Raw genomic sequence first — 19752 nt, 5'->3', positions numbered from 1 at the left:
GAGCTCCGGAGTGTTGGGAGGGTTGAACATTTTCGGCACGAAATTGACCTTATTGTCCGCATACCACTTCAGCACGTCCTTGGAGTAGTGGCATGAGGCCAAATCCGGCCAGAAGATTGTTGAGACGTTGTGGGCCTTCAGGAGAGGAAGCAGCCGCTTCTGGAGGCACTCTTTTATGTACACCTGTCCGTTCATCGTGTCCTAGGTCACGAAAGGTGCACTCCGCTTCCCGCACGTGCAGATGGCTTGCCAAACCAGGAATTTCTTCGCAAATTTGGACATCTTCTGAGTGCGGACATGCTCCGGAACGCTGAACTTATCCTTGGCCGTGAAAAACAGGTTGCCGGGGATCTGTTTGAAGTCGGCCTTCACATATGTTTCGTCGTCCATGATGCAGCATTCAACTTTCGTCAGCATGTTGAGGTACAACTTCCTGGCACGGGTTTTGGCGGACTTGTTCTGCTTCTCGTCGCGATTAGCGGCCTTTTGTACCTTGAACGTTCGAAGCCCAGCCTTAGTTTTGGCCTTCTGGACAAAACTTCGGCTTAGGTGCAGCTTCTTAGCCACATCCCTAACGGAGGCGTTCGGATTTCGGTTGAAGGCCCCAACTACGCGGTTGTGATTTTTGGTGTTGTACGGAATACTTTTTCCTTCACTTCTGGGCTTCCGATCGGTGGTCAACCGTTCCTCGAACCGCTTAATCACTCGCGACACCGTGGAATTCGCGATTCCCAACGTTTTAGCGATGGAACGATGCGAGAGATCCTTGTTCTCGTGATGAATGCGCAAGATTTTATCACGCACGAGCTGTTCTTTCGACTCCATTTCCGCGAGTTTTGATTACAGGACTTTAAAACTTGCAGGATGTAAATAATGCACTATGAACTAAATCCACCCAAATTTTCATTAAATTCTACCCAACGGTTAAAAAGTTAGAGCAATTTCATAGTGTGGCAATTTCATCGTGGACACCCTTTACTTAGATCTTCTTAAAAATTAGCACAATACCCCTCATATTTTCTATATTTCTCAAGTTTGCTTGACACCTCTGAAGTAATCTGAAATTCTAGGAACTTCATAAAAGTTCCTGAAATTTTTTCGATGCTAAAGGAACCGCTTTGAGGTTCTTAAAGTTTCCAGTAAGTTTCCCATATTTTCACTGAAATGTTCAGCATTTCTTTTCATTTCTCAGAACTTCTCCAAAGTTCCTACAAATTTTGGGAAGTTAATGGGACTGCATTTAAGATCTCTAATTTTTCATCAAATTAATTACGAACTTGAAATAAATCATTTATTTTTTTTTCCTTGATTCTGGAACTTTGAAAATTTTCAATATCTTGAACTTATGCATGGAATGCGAAACTTGAAGATATTGAATAATTTTAGATCTTGTACTTACTCAAATTGAGTAAGTTTTTTTTTTAACTTTATAAAGTGAGAAATTAAGTAAATGTTAAATTTCACCATTCAATGGATTTGATTGTTAAGCTGTTACTTTAAAACTGATTGCCATGTCTTAAAAACGTTTGGGTAAATTGCTGTTGTTTTTGATCTACAAAAACAAACATATTTTTAACGCATTTAAAAAATAGCTTTCTTATTATAAGCCTGGAATTTATCCGTTAAAGTTCTGGAAAACTCAGGTAATTTTATTTAGAATGATGAGTAGACACCCTGTAGATAGAGAAAGACGATTAAACGTCACAAAGCAAAGAATTCTCGCGTCACTTTTCAAATAGACCAATGTAACAAATGTAAACAAATCGAGTTAAGCGATACAAACTATTGCTCTTCTATCATTGCATGTGATACAAAAACATCCATCCAAATTTACTTTCTTTTATTTAAAATAATCAATGATCAAAAATTGTATAATGTACAGTTTGAAATGATGGGTATATGATTGTTACTTCGGTCATTCGGACTGCCTAACATGATTGGTGCTCATTTTCCAAAGGCGGGGCCAATCTAAAGTTAGGTACTATTCTCTGAAATCTGTGAAAGGGAATCTAGTATCATGTAGACAAAACGTCCAATGTAACACTGATTGATTATGTCATTGAGAAAAATCGTCCGATGTAACATGTCCGATGTACAACTCGACTTGTCAAAACGTCCTATGTGGTTTTTTCTATGTTGTAGCATGAAATTCAAAGTAAAATTGTGATTTTACCGTTTCTTCTGAATTTTCAACGTTATTATACACTGACTACATTAAAAATAGTATTGCAAAATGTATTGTTTTTAAACAGTTAAAATAATAATCTGTCGAACTTCAACTTCGATTTTCTCAAAATGGTGGATATGTTACATTCGTCTATTTGAAAAGTGACGCGAGAATTACCAACCAAGAAAAAGTGACTTTAGTGACTTGGCCTTAAAAAAAAGAGAATTTTTAGTGACTGGCTTGAAAAAAGTGATCAAGTCATGAAGAGCTTTGAGTGGGTTGGTTTATTTACTTTAAATCCCGATATAATTGCTTATCTTTTGACAGATACGGGTATTTCGTCTACTACTTGCAGACTTCATCAGTACCAAGTACTCAACACCACTGCAAGTAGTAGAGGAAATACGCGTATCTGTCAAAATATAAGCAATTATAACGGAATTGAAAGGAAATAAACCAACCCACTCAAAGCTCTTCATAAAGGGATTCTGTTTAAGAGGTTCGACAAATTTAAAGGTGTAATCAAGTCACTAAAAAGTGACTTGCTACCAGCCCTGCAATTGTTGAAAACTCGGACGGTACGGTATCGAAAAAAATAAGGTAAAGAACTACTTCAGCATAAGCGCCCGGTTCCGTCATACCGAGCAGAAACATCAAATATTGATTGATTGATTGATTTAACTTCATTTAGGAGGCTTTCAGCCTGAGGCTGGTTCGCCTCCACGCATCAAATATATCAATGATTTCGATTAGAAAGAATCAATCATACATTTGGTATGATAGTTTAGTTCAAAAGTTTTTAAACAGTTAACCGAGAAATCGGGAAAAAGCTGGGAATTCGAATTCACCGGGAAAAGCTATGAATTTTCGATGAGAAATCGGGAAGAAATATACTGTGTCCTCTCTCCAAAAAACAATATTTTGACCCTTAAAAATATTTGAAGAGCCTTAGATTGGACTAGATTCACAGGATAGTCACATTGAAGAACTAATAGGAGAATTTTAGATTTTTTCCACATACATTTTGAGGAAAATTTAATATAAGTTCTAGAGATAACACCAAGGTATTTCAGATAAAATGTCCCAGGGATGAATCCTAAGAGTGTTTTGGTTTTCGATTTTTAAAGTATTTGAAGTTCGGGATAATTGACAATGTTTTTTTTAGCAGACCACTGGGTGCAGCCGTTACGCGAACGCCAGAAGAGACAACCATACATACATACATTTATTTGTACAACATCACATTTAAGATAAGACATAATCAACAATAGTACGCCACAATACTCGGTTTGCGGCTGCCGCTCTCCATCCTCGGTCATGCCCAATGCTCGCTAGATCACGCTCTACCTGTTCCGCCCATCGTGCTCTCTGCGCTCCACGCCTTCTTGTGCCAACCGGATCAGTAGCGAACACAAACTTTGCAGGGTTGTTGTCCGGCATTCTTGCAACATGCCCTGCCCACCGCATCCTTCCGGCTTTGGCCACCTTGTGGATGCTGGGTTCGCCGTAGAGTGCAGCGAGCTCGTGGTTCATTCTTCGCCGCCACTCACCGTTCTCCTGCACACCGCCGAAGATCGTCCTTAGCACACGTCGCTCGAAAACTCCGAGTGCTTGCAGGTCCTCCTCGAGCATAGTCCATGTCTCATGTCCATAGAGGACCACCGGTCTTATTAGCGTTCTGTAAATGGTACATTTGGTGCGGGGGTGAATCTTTTTTGACCGTAGTTTCTTCTGGAGCCCGTAGTAGGCACGACTTCCACTGATGATGCGCCTTCGTATTTTACGACTCACATTGTTGTCAGCCGTCATTAAGGATCCAAGGTAAACGAATTCCTCCACTACCTCGAAAGTATCCCGTCTATCGTGACATTACTTCCTAGACGAATCCTGTCATGTTCGGTTCCGCCTACTAGCATGTACTTTGTTTTTGACGCACCCACCACCAGTCCGACCTTTGCTGCTTCGTGTTTCAGGCGAGTGTATAGTTCTGCCACCGTTCCAAATGTTCTTACGATAATGTCCATGTCGTCCGCAAAGCTCACAAATTGACCGGATTTCGTGAAAATCGTACCCCGGCTGTTAAGCCCGGCTCGTCGCATTACACGTTCTGGAGCGATGTTGAAGAGTAGGCATGAGAATCCGTCACCTTGTCACAGTCCCCGGCGAGATTCGAATGAACTGGATAGTTCACTCGAAACCCTTACGCAGTTTTGCACACCGTCCATCGTTGCTTTGATCAGTCTGATCAGCTTCCCAGGAAAGCCGTTCTCGTCCATGATTTTCCATAGCTCTGTGCGGTCGATACTGTCGTATGCCGCCTTAAAGTCGATGAACAAATGATGTGTTGGGACCTGGTATTCACGGCATTTCTGGAGGATTTGCCGTACGGTGAAAATCTGGTCAATTATCGATCGGCCGTCAATGAAGCCGGCTTGATAACTTCCCACGAACTCGGTCATTTTAGGTGATAGACGACGGAAGATGATCTGGGATAGCACTTTGTAGGCGGCATTTAAAATGGTAATCGCTCTGAAGTTCTCACAAATGGTCGCCTTTCTTGTGAATGGGGCAGATTACCCCCTCCTTCCACTCCTCCGGTAACTGTTCTGTTTCCCAGATCCTGACTATCATCCGGTGCAGGCAGGTGGCCAACTTTTCTGGGCCCATCTTGATGAGTTCGGCTGCGATACCATCCTTACCAGCTGCTTTGTTGTTTTTGAGCTGCTGAATGGCATCCTCGACCTCAGCGTGGGAGTTGGGTCAGTTCCGTCCTCTGCTGCACTGACGTAGTCGTTTCCTCCATTGCGCTGGTCTCCCGTCCCTACGTTCTCCTCACCATTCAGGTGCGCATCGAAGTGCTGCTTTCACTTTTCAATCACCTCACGTCCGTCCGTCAAGAGGCTCCCGTCCTTATCCTTGCACATTTCGGCTCGCGGCACGAAGCCGTTGCGGGATGCGTTGAGCTTCTGATAGAACTTCCGTGTTTCTTGGGAACGGCACAGCAGTTCCATTTCCTCGCACTCCGCTTCTTCCAGGCGGCGTTTTTTTCTCCCGAAAGATGCGGGTCTGATGTTTCCGCTTCTGTTTATACCATTCCACGTTCTGTCGGGTTCCATGCTGCAGCATTACCGCCCGCGCTGCGTTCTTCTCCTCCAAAATCGCTCTGCACTCCTCGTCAAACCATTCATTCCGTCGACTTCTTTCCACGTACCCACGGCTGCGTTGGTGATGGCTGCTATTACTGTACTCTAGCAGTCCTCTAGAGGGGGCACATCAAGCTCGCCCTCCTCTGGCAACGCTGCCTCGAGATTCTGCGCGTATGCTAAGGCGACATCCGGTTGCTTCAGTCGCTCTAGGTTGTACCGTGGCGGGCGTCGGTACCGTACATTGTTGATGACGGAAAGTTTTGGGTAGTGGTCAGAGTCGATGTTAGCGCCACGATAGGTCCTGACGTCGATAATGTCGGAAAAGTGCCGTCCATCAATCAGAACGTGGTCGATTTGCGATTCCGTCTGCTGTGGTGATCTCCAGGTGTAACGATAAGGGAGGCTGTGTTGGAAAAAGGTGCTACGTATTGGCCATGTTCTTGGAGGCGGCGAAATCGATGAGTCGTAGGCCGTTCCCGTTTGTCAGCTGGTGGGCGCTGAACTTTCCAATCGTCGGTCTGAATTCCTCCTCCTGGCCTACCTGAGCGTTTAAGTCTCCTATGATGATCATGACGTCGTGGCTTGGGCAGCGATCGTACTCGCGGTCGAGCTGTGCGTAAAATGCGTCCTTGTCATCATCAGTGCTTCCGGAGTAAGGGCTGTGCACGTTGATTATGCTAAAGTTGAAGAATCGGCCCTTGATCCTCAACCTGCACATTCTTTCGTCGATCGGCCACCAACCGATCACGCGCTTCTGCATTTCGCCCATCACGATGAAAGTTGTACCCAGCTCGCGTGTGTTGCCGCAACTCTGGTAGATGGTATGTTTACCTCTAAACGTTCGCACCATGGATCCTGTCCAACACACCTCCTGCAGCGCTACGATGCCGAATCCGCGGTTCTTCAGTAGATTGGCGAGTATTCGGGTGCTCCCGATGAAATTGAGAGATTGACAGTTCAACGGGCCGAGTTTTCAATCGCAAGTCCTATTTTGTTGGCGTTGGTCTCGGTTCGTATTCCTCTGATGCTGTTTTTCCGTTGCAATGCTTTTTTACGGCTGGCTCGCAGGGCCTGACACCAACCCCCTAACTTTCCGGAGGACCAGGTGGTGGATAACCAATGGTGGTTAAAAAGGCACTGCTAACACATTTGAATGGGGATCTATTGCGATTGTTATTGCCGGTGCCTCGGACCGATTTCTTCGCCAAAATCGGTTCCTCTCATGATGGGGTCCTTATCACTGAATCCGGAGAAGTCTGAAGGAACTAGATCTTCTGTTTCACTATCCCAGTCAGAGTCACTGCTAGTTTCAAATCCCGACTCCACTATGCTACTATACAGATTGTTAGTGGTTTGTTTGAACTTGCTCCTTTATTGTGCTATATTCTGCCATACTTCAATGGGAATTAACCACTTCATTCGAGAAGTTAAAATGACGTTTACTACCACTCGAACTTTTTAAATAAAACATTATTTTGAGATTTTTTCTTCTAGAACCAAGAGAAAAGTAGCAACCTTTGTGCGTTTCATAAAAAAAATATAAATTAGTTGGTCCAGTATTGTGAAATCGCTGGTAGAATGTCACACCAAAACTTCTTGACAAAGTGGTCAATTTAGCTCCTGTCCACGTCCTGTCGAATGCAGGTTTTCCTGGTATATACCAGTTTTCCAATTTTCTTGGGTTCTGGCATTCTGTACTTAAGTGCCGTTGATGGTTCTGTTTTTATGATAATAAAATGATGTTCTATCCCTCTATCATAGCTTTATGTTGATCCAGCATGCAGATAGTTAATATCGTTGTCTTCTTCAATACTTCGTCGTCTTGATCTAAAGAAAAGAAAATCGGCACTCGATCAAGCTAAATTCAAAGGTAGTACCTGTGTGATGTCCACATTATTAATAAAAAATTGCAGCCAGTAGACTCAATTAATTAGAAGAAAAAAAACAATTCATAGTTAAAGTCATAATTCTATGCTACATAATTATTAAATTTTGGCAAGTAGTTAAATTCGAACACACTTTTGGACCGGTACATCACAACTGGTATCACTAGTGTGCATCTTCCAAAATGTAAAGATACAGACAATCCCTGGGACCTGGTTGCAGTTAAGCCATCCTCAAGGCTATGCCAATGCCCAGGGAGTTCGGGATAATCAACGAAGTTGAACTAAAATTTTCCTGGCTGTTAGAATTTATGTTCATAACTCAAAATTAAACTCTCCATCATCGTAATAATTTTCGATTTCAGATTATAATTTAAATAGATTGCTGAAATAATTTCCTTATCATACGATACTTGGCTCATGAGTTATGAATTTACAAAGTACGCGATGTCCGGGAACATCCAAAAACTCTACCTGTGGGTGAAATTGCATAGCCTTCTGAAAACCTTCGGCCCATTTTGCCCGAAATTTAAAAAAAAAATCCCAAAGTATAGAGAAAATTCCATGGCCACGGGTACGATTGCAAAGGAATTCTGCGAAGAGTTTTAAAGAAATTCCGAGGAAATTTTCAAGGGCATCACGAAAAGAATTTCTAGATAATTTTAAGGAGAATTCCAAGTGACTTTAAAACTACTGATTCACCGGACTGAGAGCATGAATTGCTGCAAATGTGCAAATCTTGCTGGACCTGGTCAATCAAGGAGTAGCAACTACGATTTGTACGGTCATCAATGCCCATGCTAATGCTCATGCTCATGCTCAGTGTGTAGATTCAATCAGAAAAATTGAACCCAATTCATTGATAGCATTCCGTTTCTTGGATTTTCTACCGCACGTTTATCCACCCACTCACGTATATCAATATACATTTTGCAGCAGTAGCGGACTGTGGTATAGCGCACCGTGTACACAAGCGGGCATCCCCAATCACCATCATAGGCAAGGCATTATCGTCGTCGTCATCGTCGTCGAGTCGATGGATGATCTCACGCGGCGCGGCCACACAGCCCTCTAGAGGGTATTACCAAAACATCGGCTTCTCTGTCGTGTGTGCGGCGGCTATGGCTAGCTAAAGTGCGTTGAAGTTTCGCGTGATACCTATATCCACGGGGTGTGTTTATTCTCAGACAGAAAAGGCAGCTTGGGTGTGTTTCGTACAGCTGACAGCCGACCCGATTCTGAGACAGCTCTCTATTTGCGTCAAATATTCCAAATTACGCTACCCCACAGTGTGTGTTTGCTGGCCATCGACGACGACGACGGAGCATTAGTGCAGTGTTCTCGCAGCTTTCTACGACGCAAACTAAATTTGAACCTTTTTCTGCTTGAATCCACAGCATAATAGGTGGTCGCGCAATCAGTTAATGTGGAGTATTAGTTTATGTGATTTTCCTGCAAACTAAGTGCCAATCGGAACGATAAATCAGGTGTGAATTGCGTTGTGATTAGCAGGAAACGCTTTTACGGTCGCGAATTGATTGAGATGACTCGATTGAAACGCTGCAATTTCACGGCCACCGGAGCATTGAACAAGTGGAACAGAGTGGCATGCAGTGAAGCTACTGTAAATCATTCAGGAAGCTTACCGGTGAATACGATCCTAGAATGTGAAATCTAATATAGCTACAAATCATACAAATCCCAGATCTACACAGGTAAACGCTTGACGAAGAAGTTTGTAAACAGATATTGCACGTGAAAGAGTTGCTGAACGCGATATATCATAGTGAGTTAGTTAGCAAATTGGCTAGATACACTCGTTCGCTAATTTGGTTCCACCGACTTCTTTTGCACATTATAACGGGTGTGCTACGCCCTCCTCCTACACAGCAGTGGAAATTCGTTCGAGTAATTGCCGCTGAACAAACAAAAACGAAGCAAGAGTTATAAAATGTGCAACGAAGATTAGAGTGAAAAACAGAGTGAGTGTTGTGAAAATTTCAAACTGCGAACGAAGCAAAAACGCGAAACACTAATGGATACGACAATGAACAACAGGATGGAGCGATAGCAAATTTCCACAATCGGGCGAACAAACAGCTGAAGATGCAGAATGAAGGCGAAAGGAAGCTAATTTAGTGCTGTGAACTGGATGAACAGCGGTAATTGATACGACGGCGGATGATATATTGAGGTAAATATGAAATCTAATCGGTACAAATGGGACTGGCTTCTTTATGATGTTTCTATATCTTGCACTAGACCGGTACACAGTGCACTAAAAAAGTTTACTTGAATTAGTGTATTGCTTCTTTTGCGGAAGTTAGTATCAGGGATGCCAGGTGCATTTTGAATAAATCTTCAACGAGATCGAAGCAATGTCTTCACATGTCTTCTCCGCCATTTTCCAACTTTGAGAGTAGGGGAATGTTTTCAATATTTGAGATTTCTAAATCGAACCCTTTAAAGACGTTCAGACAGCTTCTTAGAAATCTAGGGTAATTTGTGGAAGTTAAGACGACATCATTTGATTTTGGTGGACTTCGTAAAAATTCAGGGAACGTTGTAGAGCAGGCCTGTCCAATAGACTGATGCAAAATTTGAAATTTTCGCTCCACAGTGCTCAAACGGTTCCAAATTGGGTCCTGATTATCCTCCCGAAATTTGAACTCATTTAGTAAGAACCTGACTCGGCACAAACCATTTGAAGTTTATATGGAAATTACTATGGGGAAATCATAATGTCGGTTCATATCTATCTCAAAATTCACTTTATAAAATGATAACTGCGCTTGTTAAAAAATTGCTCAGCTACAAGTTTTTTGAAAACCACTTTTCGATCAAAACTAAGGAACACAAATTATTAATGATTCAAGTTACTGATGTCTTATGATTATGCTCAATCAACTGTTGAGCAGGCAACATTGGTGTTTATGGCGCGTAGAATAGAGGACAAAAATCATGACTACTATGTCACACTGCAGAATACAGTGTTGCCCACAATACAGTTACAATAAGATTATCAATCTCTTAAACAATTAATAACTATTAAATTTTACGTTTGGCTGAAAAACGATTTTATACAAAGTTGAAGCTGATTACAATTCCCATGAGAATAGCAATAGAACTTGTTAACAGTACAATATGTAAAAAGACTAGAAGACAATGAACAAAAAGTTTTTTTTTCCCATAGTAATTTCCATATAAACTTCAAATGGTGTGTGCCAAGTCAGTTTCTTATCAAATGAGTTTAAACTTTCGAATGCTAATCAGGACCCAATTTGAAACCGTTTGAACACTGTGGAGCGAAAGTTTGAAATTTGCATCAGTCTCCTGCCCAACCTTTCTAAACTTGCTTTTTAATTGATTAGTTTTCCGTCGATCTCGTTTTCCGTGCTACCGACGCCAGGGAGACAGCTCCCATACCTGGACTCAACCTATCGACTTATCAACTCCTGAACCGGGGAGCACCGGCTTTACTTTCCTTCCGAAGGAAGGCGTGATCAGAGATGTTATGCCTTAGAACATCCCGGCGGCGCCGACTGGGGTGAGAGGTAATCACGCTTACCACTACACCACCGGCGCCATTATTTTAAAAGGTTGTTCGATGAACATGTTTCAATCTACATTTTATTTATATCTCATTCATTCTGGGCTAAAATTCATAATGATGAATAAAATTAAACAAGAATGATATCATTGATGAGATCCGTGGACCACACGTTGGGTAGCGCTGTTATAGAGCCTCGAAGAATTTCTCTCTCGAACCTTCATGAAACGACGTAGAACTTTGGGAAACTTCGAAAAAGTTCAGGAAACTGCGCAGAATATCCGAAAAGTTTCTAGAAGTGGTAGGAGATAAGCAAATTTTGTAGAAGTTCCGATTACTTTGTAGAACTGCATCAAACTTTGTAGAAATTTAGCGAACTTTATAGAAGTTTGGCTAATTTCGTAGAAATTCGAGGAACTTCGTTGAAGTTCAGGTACTTTTCTTAACCTTTAGAGAACTTCATAAAGCTTAAGGGACTTCGTAGATGCTCAAAAAACTTCGTAGAAATTCGGAAAAACTTCGCAGAGGTTTAGAGAACTTCGTAGAAATTAAAATAATTTTACAGAGAGTCGGGAAAAATTCGTCGAAGCGGGAACTTTGTGCAAGTTTGGGGAGCATATTAGAAGTTAAGGGAACTTTGATTAATTTCAAGGAACTTCAGAAAAGATCAGTGACCTTTTTTAACTTCATGTTCGTTCAAATTTAATCCCATTCGTACTGTAAAGGAATTCTGAGGAATATTTCAAAAGAATATTAAAGAAAATCATGCTGAAAAATTCAAGCGAGTAATTTCTAGAACCGTTAAGAATTGGAAATGAGTTTTAGAGATAATTCAAAAAGTTTTCTGGGGAGAATTCTTACATCACCATAACATTTAATATTAGAATCCCAAGATTATTCTTGAAAAATCTTGACAGGAGCTCTGAGAACATTGGGGCATTCAAAGCGAATTCTTTCAAAAAATTGTGGAAGACAACTTAGGAGAGTTCTTTGGAAGTTTACAGGGCAGAAAGATTTAGAGAAGAGCTTCAAGACTGTTCTTAGCAGTATTCTATAGCAATTTTGATAAGAAATCCATGGATATTTTAATGGGTATTGCAAAGAAATTCTAAGGGATATTTAAAAAAATAAGAGAATCATGCTAAAAAATTCAAGCGAGTAATTTCAAGAACCGGGAGATGAATCAGCCTGAGGCTGAAAATCTCGATAATTAAGACATAAAAAAATCAAGAACCATTAAACATAGGGAAAAAGTTGTACAGAGAATTCCAAGAGATTTCTGGGGAGAATTCTTAAATCACCAGAACATTTAATATTAAAATCCCGAGATTATTCTTGAAAAATTTTTACAGGTGCTCTGAACAAATTGGGAAATGATTATAAGCGAATTATGATTATAATTCAGGCATTGAAAAAATTGCATTCCAGATTTCGTTTCCACCCCGTCGAAGTATGTGGCAGACCCACCTCCACTTTCGCTCTCGAATTTCTATTGCTTTCGGCTTCTGATGACATCGACGATGGAGCTTGGCATTCGAGATCCAGTTGTGAGGCCACCAGGCACGAATTATGTACCGCGGGCATCGGTTGATGAAGACCTACAACTTTTGAGTGTTCTCCGCTGATACACATCACGTTTCGCTGGCGTATAACAACACAGATTTCACGTTCGAGTTGAAAATTCGAATCTTCGTGCAATGACTTATCTGGTTGGATCTCCATACATTTCGTAAACTCGCAAAGGCAGCCCTAGCCTTTTTGATTCGTGCACCTATGTCGCTCTTGGTCCCGCCGTCCGACGCTATTTGGCTGCCAAGATATTGGAAACTTTCGACCTTCTACACTGCTTGCCCCGCTACCGTAAAGTTGGAAGGGTTGCCCATGTTGATATCCAACGATTTGGTCTTGTTGACGTTGATGGTGAGACCCGCCGCAGAGGAGCGTTCGGCTAGGTCATTGAGCTTACTCTGCATATCAGAGCGTCGTTGTGCTAGTAGAGCAATATCATCAGCCAAATCGAAGTCGTTGAGATGCTCCATGGTGATAGGCTGCCAAAGCAGCCCACGGTTTGGTACACGGTCAATTGCACCTACCATGATCTCGTGGATTACGATGAGAAACAGTAGCGGTGATAGTATACATCCTTGTCTCAGACCAGCGACTACCCGGATAGGGTCGGACAAGGCTCCGTTATGCAGAACTCTGAACGTGAAAGCCTCATACTGCGCTTCGATGAGGTTGACGATTTTATCCGGGACTCCCTTGCGTCTCAGGGCGCCCCACAGATTCTCGTGATTGAGACGGTCGAAAGCTTTTTAGTAGTCAATGAATACCAAATAAAGGGACTCTTGGAATTCATTGACCTGCTCCAGAATGATGCGGAGCGTGACAATATGGTCCACACAAGATCTTCCGGCACGGAATCCTGCCTACTGCCGTCGGAGAGTCGCGTCGATCTTCTCCTGTATCCGATTCAGGATAACTTTGCACAGAACTTTGAGAAAATGACATGATGCCTCGCCAATTGTCGCACACAGTCAGATCCCCCTTCTTTGGGACCTTCACTAAGATACCCTGCATCCAGTCGGCCGGAAAAGTCGCGGTGTCCCAGATATTACAGAATACATTTGCGCGGATAGCATGGGGTCAGCTTTGAGCATCTCTGCTGATATGCGATCGACCCCTGGAGCCTTGTTGGATTTCATGCTTTGGATAGCTGCTTCAATCTCCTGCAGTGATGGGGCCTCGGAATTGACGCGAGTGATGCGCCGCACCCTAGGCGGATCATGTAGAGGAGGCGTATATCGCCAGTGTTTGCGGCTTCCTCCCCTTCGTCGGCCAGGGAGTTCAACCACGCTCGCTTGTCCCGTCTGCAAGAGCGCTTGACTTCCTTCTCTAGAGCCGAGTACCGTTGACGGGCTTCGTTCTTGGCTCCTCTGGTTCTCGCCCACTCTATCGCGGCTTTTGCTTCTCTACGCTCCTCAATCTTCCGCCAGGTTTCATCTGTGATCCACTCTTTCCTCTGGGTGCGCAGCTCACGCAAGTTGTTCTCGCTTCTTTCTATAAAGGCATTCTTGATGGCCGTCCATTGTTCTTCTACGCTGCCACCTTCTGGAACGTCCGCAGCTCGAGTCTCAAGCGCATCACTTGCCTGGACGCTAAGTAGGAGACCAACTCCACCAACTCCAAAGTTTGGTCAACGAACTTCACTCAGTCCCAGGATGTCTAGCTTCATGCGTCGCGCCTCGTTGGCGAGTTGTGCCAGTTTACCCTGCTGGGCTAACGTCAATACATTCCATGATCCAATTAGTGTCCGTTGTTTTGCGCTAAAAGTCGTTGCCGTTAAATCAGCTCGTTGTCTTTCTCTGTTGGTTTCTGTAACAATTGTAAAGGTTTCAGAGACAGTAGGTGGTTGGCTTAAGATCCGCCGTGATGGGGCTGCCATCTTAGGTGTAGCTTCCGGGAAGAGCATTTCTTATTCAGCCGCTGGATGCCAGTCAGACGCTGTTTGAGCCGCACCTCCATGGTGAACAAACGCTCGGGTTGGCGAAGCATTTCCTCTATCACCGTGCTATGGTTACCGCGCCAGTGTTCGCGTCGCACCTCCTCACTCTGCTATTGTCGGATTGACAACATTGCCCAGGCTACACCAACTAGCTGTGTCCATGTTTCAGCTAGCAGTCTTTTGTGATCATATGACTCGTGGAAGCGTGAGGTAGGAACTTGTGTGGACCGCAGCTAGGTGTATCGCTCCTTCCAGATTGTCACTCACCATTTTGTAGCCCATATTTAATTCATTTTTATGACCTAATTTAAACAATTAAGAAAGGGGCGCCAAGAGCGTAGCAATCCTTCACTACGTCTATGGTATCATCAATTGTTTTTGACACTATAAATACGGAGTTTGAACGGTCTTTGAAGAGGTCCCAAAACGGTAAAACTTGTGTGAGGATCGAAACCGAATGCCTCCCCGCATAAACGCGAACCATAACTTAATCTGACCAAGAATGGTTTATGGGATGAAGTTTTAACCTTATGTGTTATGGTTTTTTTTTTTTTTAACTGGACCTAACAAATAATGGGTTGTTAGGAACCATTACCATTCAAAATTCAGGATTTTTTCCATAATTTTTCGGAAAAGGGATCTATATTAGAACCTTTTTATGTAACGGCGCCGGTGGTTTTCTGAGGCATAAAATCTATGATCATGTCCATGAGTTGATGGATCGATAAGGTAAATTTTGGATCGCATTTATGCAGGTCGCCTCGAATGTTCTTCGCTGATAAGTGAGGCCTCATAAAACAAATTTAGTGTTAATGTTAAAAATTTTAATCGATAAGCTGTTCAAAAACTTCGACAAAGTAAATGCATATCTGTACTACTATATATAGCACCGTTATCAATCTACAAATCGAAAAAAAAATGCCTTGACACCCTTGCCACAATCTCAATATTCACTTTCATATCAATTTTGCACCTCTTCCCAGATGGATCACCCGAAATTTGAGATAGCGCTATCGGTGGACGAGGAAAACGCCCTCACCTTGTACGAGGAACTCGAACGGACCGACGTCAACAACCTGAACCTGAACGTAGACTGCTGTTGTGGTCTTCTTCGATCGTCGCCCTTCCACCAGCCCAAATCCAAATCTAACTCCCGGGAACGGTTACGGGCCGATTCCGGGGTGTCCAGCGACGATGAAAAAGACGCCGATAGTTGTTCACAATCTTCAACAGCAGAGCACAACAGTGAGTGTCGCGAATTGAAATGCGATCACGATCACAGCCTCCATGATCACAGCTACTTTCATCTTCGGAGCGGTATGAGCCGCTATGGTCATCGAAGCAAGTCAAGCTTGGACCGCCGAATCGAACGATACAAAAGTTTCGGCCTACTAGAGTCGAACATTCTGAACAGTTTTCAGTTGCAAAACTACCGGCGGAAAACTACCGGTGGATACGATTCGGCCAGCTCCTCTGGGCAGACAAGCTACAGTTCAACGACGTCCAGCATGATTGAGGACATCTCCGACAAGATAGAAGAAATAGGCAAGCTGGGCAGCAATATCCATTCGCTAATGTACAAATCGGTTGAGGTGCATAATGACATACTGGTAGGACATCTAAGATTATCCAATGTTGGTATTATAATGATTTTAATGAATTCCAATTGCAGTCGCTGGAAGCAACCACAAATCGACTGCTTGCGGATACTAGGAAACTATCTGAAGATCTCGATGATGTCCGCTACCTGGACGAACTGATAACGATTCTGAACGGCGACATTGGGCCCGTAATTCATCGCGAATGGCCGTACCAAATCCTGTTCGACACCCCGATAGAGGAAGGCACTCCGGTTACGTGAAGCAGTTTGCTTTTCCACGAAACCGTCACGCCGCTATAGAATAAATCCGATTTTACGCATTATATAGTTATTAGGTAGCATTCAATTGTTGATTTGACTAGGAGGAAATTAGTATTTTATTATTAGCGAAAGTTACGAAATCAGTTACCATTGTAGTCAAACCAGCTTCTAGTGTCCACCCAGTGGACAAGGAAAAGGACGTGTATACTAACCAAAGAGTTTATTGCAGGTACGAGAAGAACATAAAATGAAGACGAAAATAAAAGTAAACCATGTTTACCTAAATAGATATAAATTAACATCCGGTTCCTAATTGGATTGCCTTTCTTTCGGTAAGAGCTTTGGTTTTGAACACTGTGTGCAGATTTTGTTTTCACATCCGTCACAATGACACACGCAAAGCGACAAGTGTCGCGACACCTTACGGCATACGCTGTGTGTGGTATGATTTGATTGACGGCGACGAGGGTTCCTGTAACATTTGGCTGGTGTTTGGTTGATTTGGTGCGATATTCTCGGCAATACTAGTCACATGTTGGCACAAGAAGCAATAGATTACGCTATTCTTAGAAAATGAGCTCAGAACAAGAAATATACAATGTACGTTTTCGAGGGTTAGCTAAAGAAGCAGACAAGGGACCGTATTGATGGGACATACATCTCCCTTGCTTGGGCCAAGTGATGTTTAGTTCACACTAGAGCCCATAAACGTATTCTGAAAGTTATCGACAAGAACAATTTCATCAAAATAGCCTTGAAACATATCATAACTCTCTAGTCTGAATATCCGTACTAAGGTTTTTTTTGTGTGTCGAACGCCAATTTATTCCCAAAGTTTATAGAGCCAAGATGACTTTGAAGACACTAGAATGGCTTTAAAATGCCATAAAAAAAGTCTTGTTAAAATGCATCAAAAACAAAATAGCAGAGCAGCCCCAGGCCAAATAGCAAAAGATTCTGTCTCTCCGCATAATTGTAGCTGGAATTCGACCATTTTGGCTCCTACCATATTTTTCAAAATGGCATATTCGATAGTTTTCAATAAATCGTAGTACGAAAACGGCTCATCTAATCGAAATGACGACATAGATTGGATTTCTAAAACACCTTTTTATTGGAAACATCATAACATTAACAATGGACACTTCAAAATCGTAGAACATTATTTTGATTTTTTCCAATAAGACAAATTTTTTAGACCAGAAAGTCGCTTCAAAATTAACCAACATCGTAAAACTCAACTTATAATAAAATATTTGAACTTTTTTTTTCACTTAATATTTATGTGATTATATTATGAACAAATCACATAAATATTAAGTGAAAAAAAAAGTTCAAATATTTTATTATAAGTTGAGTTTTACGATGTTGGTTAATTTTGAAGTGTCCGTTGTGTCCATTTCAGAAAAGTTAGCATTTAGTAAAAACTTTCAAATGAACATCAGTTAGTTGCTCTTGTTGGAAACAGTTTTTTTTTCATTTTTTGACAAAAAATGTGATTTTTTTTTTCAGTGCATATTTCTTTCTGTATAGGCAAACCAGTTTCCTACAACTTTATTCCAGACATTATTTTGATTAGATGAGTCGTTTTTGTGGTATAATGTATAGCGAAATATCGAAAACACCGTTTTGAAAAAAAATAGGCGAGCTTAAAGTTCTTTGTCCGAATTCCGGCACAAGGATGATCGATACGCATGGTCGATAAAGCGTCCTGAAAATTCTCAAAATAGTATTAAAAACGCCAAAATAACCTCAAAAACGTTAAAACGCCAACAACGGTCCACAATCGCTAAATTAGCCTTGAATTACCAAATTGGCATTAACTTGCTAAAATGACCTAGAATAGCTTGGAAAACGCCATATGGCCCTCAAATGCCTGAATCTGCTTGACAACTCTTATAATAATCTAGAAAACGACTACTCTTATAATAATCTTGAAACGTCAAATTGGTCCTAAAGACAACATTCAAAGTGTTTGTTTGTAACTTCATACGTGAAGTTTACGATTTTTTTGAGTTGGGAGTAGTGAAAGCATAATCATTAGCAAATTGATATTTTTCCGCTCTCATACACTCTGAATATCACGTGTGATATTGAAGTATAATATCATGCTCGATATTTATTTTACAAGCTCCTTTGGAATTGCGATTGACTATAAAGTTGAAGCTGAGAGTTGAATCGACGCAAAAATGATTCCGCCCAACTAACAATTTTAGCTGCAGATTAGCTTATACAGCCAAAAATTGGCTTATACAGCTAATTTTTGCCTGTATAAGCTAGTCTGCAGCTGAAATTGTTTGTTGGGCGTTGCACCTCGTTTTCTTAGAAAGAGAAGGTATAATAATGCTATCTCTTTTTTCTCTTCACCGATACGATAGTTCAAGCTGAACATTGCATTAGGTCCTAAGTAACATTGACAGATTCTCTTCGTCGACTTTCTCTTTGCATCACCACAGCCATGTAAAGACATGCCCAGGTATGTTCAGCACACAGATCGATAAAAGAAGCTTTTATTTAGCATCTAGCAAGACAAACACATTAAGAAACGGTTCTGTGCTCAAGTTATTAACGAAAGAGAAAGTCGACGAAGAGGATCGATCAATGTTACTTAGGGCCTAATGCAATGTTCAGCTTGAGCACAGAACAGAAGGGGAAGTGCAAACAAATAGGTAAATCAAAAGTGGTTCGTTTTTCTGTTCAACAAGCGATGTGTTGTGGTAGCGTTCCACACGGGGTTTCTATGTGCACTCACACTATCATAGCATGCTGCCTATCTTAACTGCAGGCAGAAGATGCCTTCTACCGCTAGGTGCGCTAGTGTTCGCAAATGACAAGTGGAGCCACTTCTGATCCGAAGTTCCACTCCTATAGCTTGAGTTCAAGTCTCCTCATCCATTAATGTGAGTTAGGTAAAGGAGTGTGCGATTGACTACACACTTAGAAAAATTGATGTAAAGTTAAGTGCTCTGAGACTGACATGAACTTTTCAGTCTCGGAGAACTTAATTTTACATGACATGTTTGTTTACGTTCCATCAAATATATTATATTAACAATATGATCCACTCTTTCGCTTAACTGGCGAACCAAATTTTTAGCGATGAAAGCACCTTTGTGGCCAAAAAGGCTACCAATGTATTTGTTTATCGTCACGAGGGGTAAACCTAATGAAAATTTGTTTAATATTTCAAATGAATGTATTTCAGCATATTATTTTATTTGATGCCCACAGTGACATGTCAGACAAATTTTAAAGTAATATACACAATGTAATTAATGAAAATAATGTGACTCTTACTTTTGTAATAGGTGCTATATTCGCGCCCCTTGATTGTAATTGAATGATTGTTGCTGACCTTTTTCAACGCTAGATGGTGCGTGCAGCAATATTTTGCGGGTCGCCATTGCAATATTTTGAAAAGGCATGAATGGATCATATTGTTAATATGATATATTTGGATTCATCCTTTATATCAAAGATGGATTCCATCACGTGTAAGATTAGGTATTTCTAAGTGTGTAATACTGTTGCATTAATGGCCCTGCGCTCATTTTCAATTTCTATTCAATTTTCTTACTGCCGCACTCTACCTACCCTCTTCAGATCTTTCTCTAGCTAATAAATTATCACACTAATCACT

General features: G+C 41.7%; 1 protein-coding gene across 1 annotated transcript; it reads left to right on the top strand.

Moving 5' to 3' along the window:
* Window positions 1-9168: 9168 nt before the first annotated feature.
* Window positions 9169-16407, top strand: LOC135700172 (uncharacterized). The gene is made up of 3 exons (XM_065220592.1): window positions 9169-9390; window positions 15235-15861; window positions 15924-16407. The coding sequence occupies exons 2-3, from the start codon at window positions 15235-15237 to the stop codon at window positions 16110-16112; spliced, it is 816 nt and encodes a 271-aa protein (XP_065076664.1). The 5' UTR covers window positions 9169-9390; the 3' UTR covers window positions 16113-16407.
* The last annotated feature ends 3345 nt before the right edge of the window (window positions 16408-19752 follow it).

The sequence above is a fragment of the Ochlerotatus camptorhynchus genome, unplaced genomic scaffold (assembly GCF_037179485.1).
Source record: "Ochlerotatus camptorhynchus isolate MF236.1 unplaced genomic scaffold, CSIRO-AGI_Acam_v1.1 ptg000130l, whole genome shotgun sequence".
Lineage (NCBI taxonomy): Eukaryota > Metazoa > Arthropoda > Insecta > Diptera > Culicidae > Ochlerotatus > Ochlerotatus camptorhynchus.
Note: the sequence above shows the minus strand (reverse complement) of the source record. Positions and strands in the feature narration are given on the sequence as shown.

What these genes read in the sequence shown, in the direction of transcription:
- LOC135700172 (XM_065220592.1), top strand. Translation starts at nt 15,235, where the DNA reads ATGGATCACCCGAAATTTGAGATAGCGCTATCGGTGGACGAGGAAAAC. An exon ending in AGGTGCATAATGACATACTG is followed by an intron (nt 15,862 to 15,923) that starts GTAGGACATCTA and finishes TTCCAATTGCAG; the next exon opens with TCGCTGGAAGCAACCACAAA.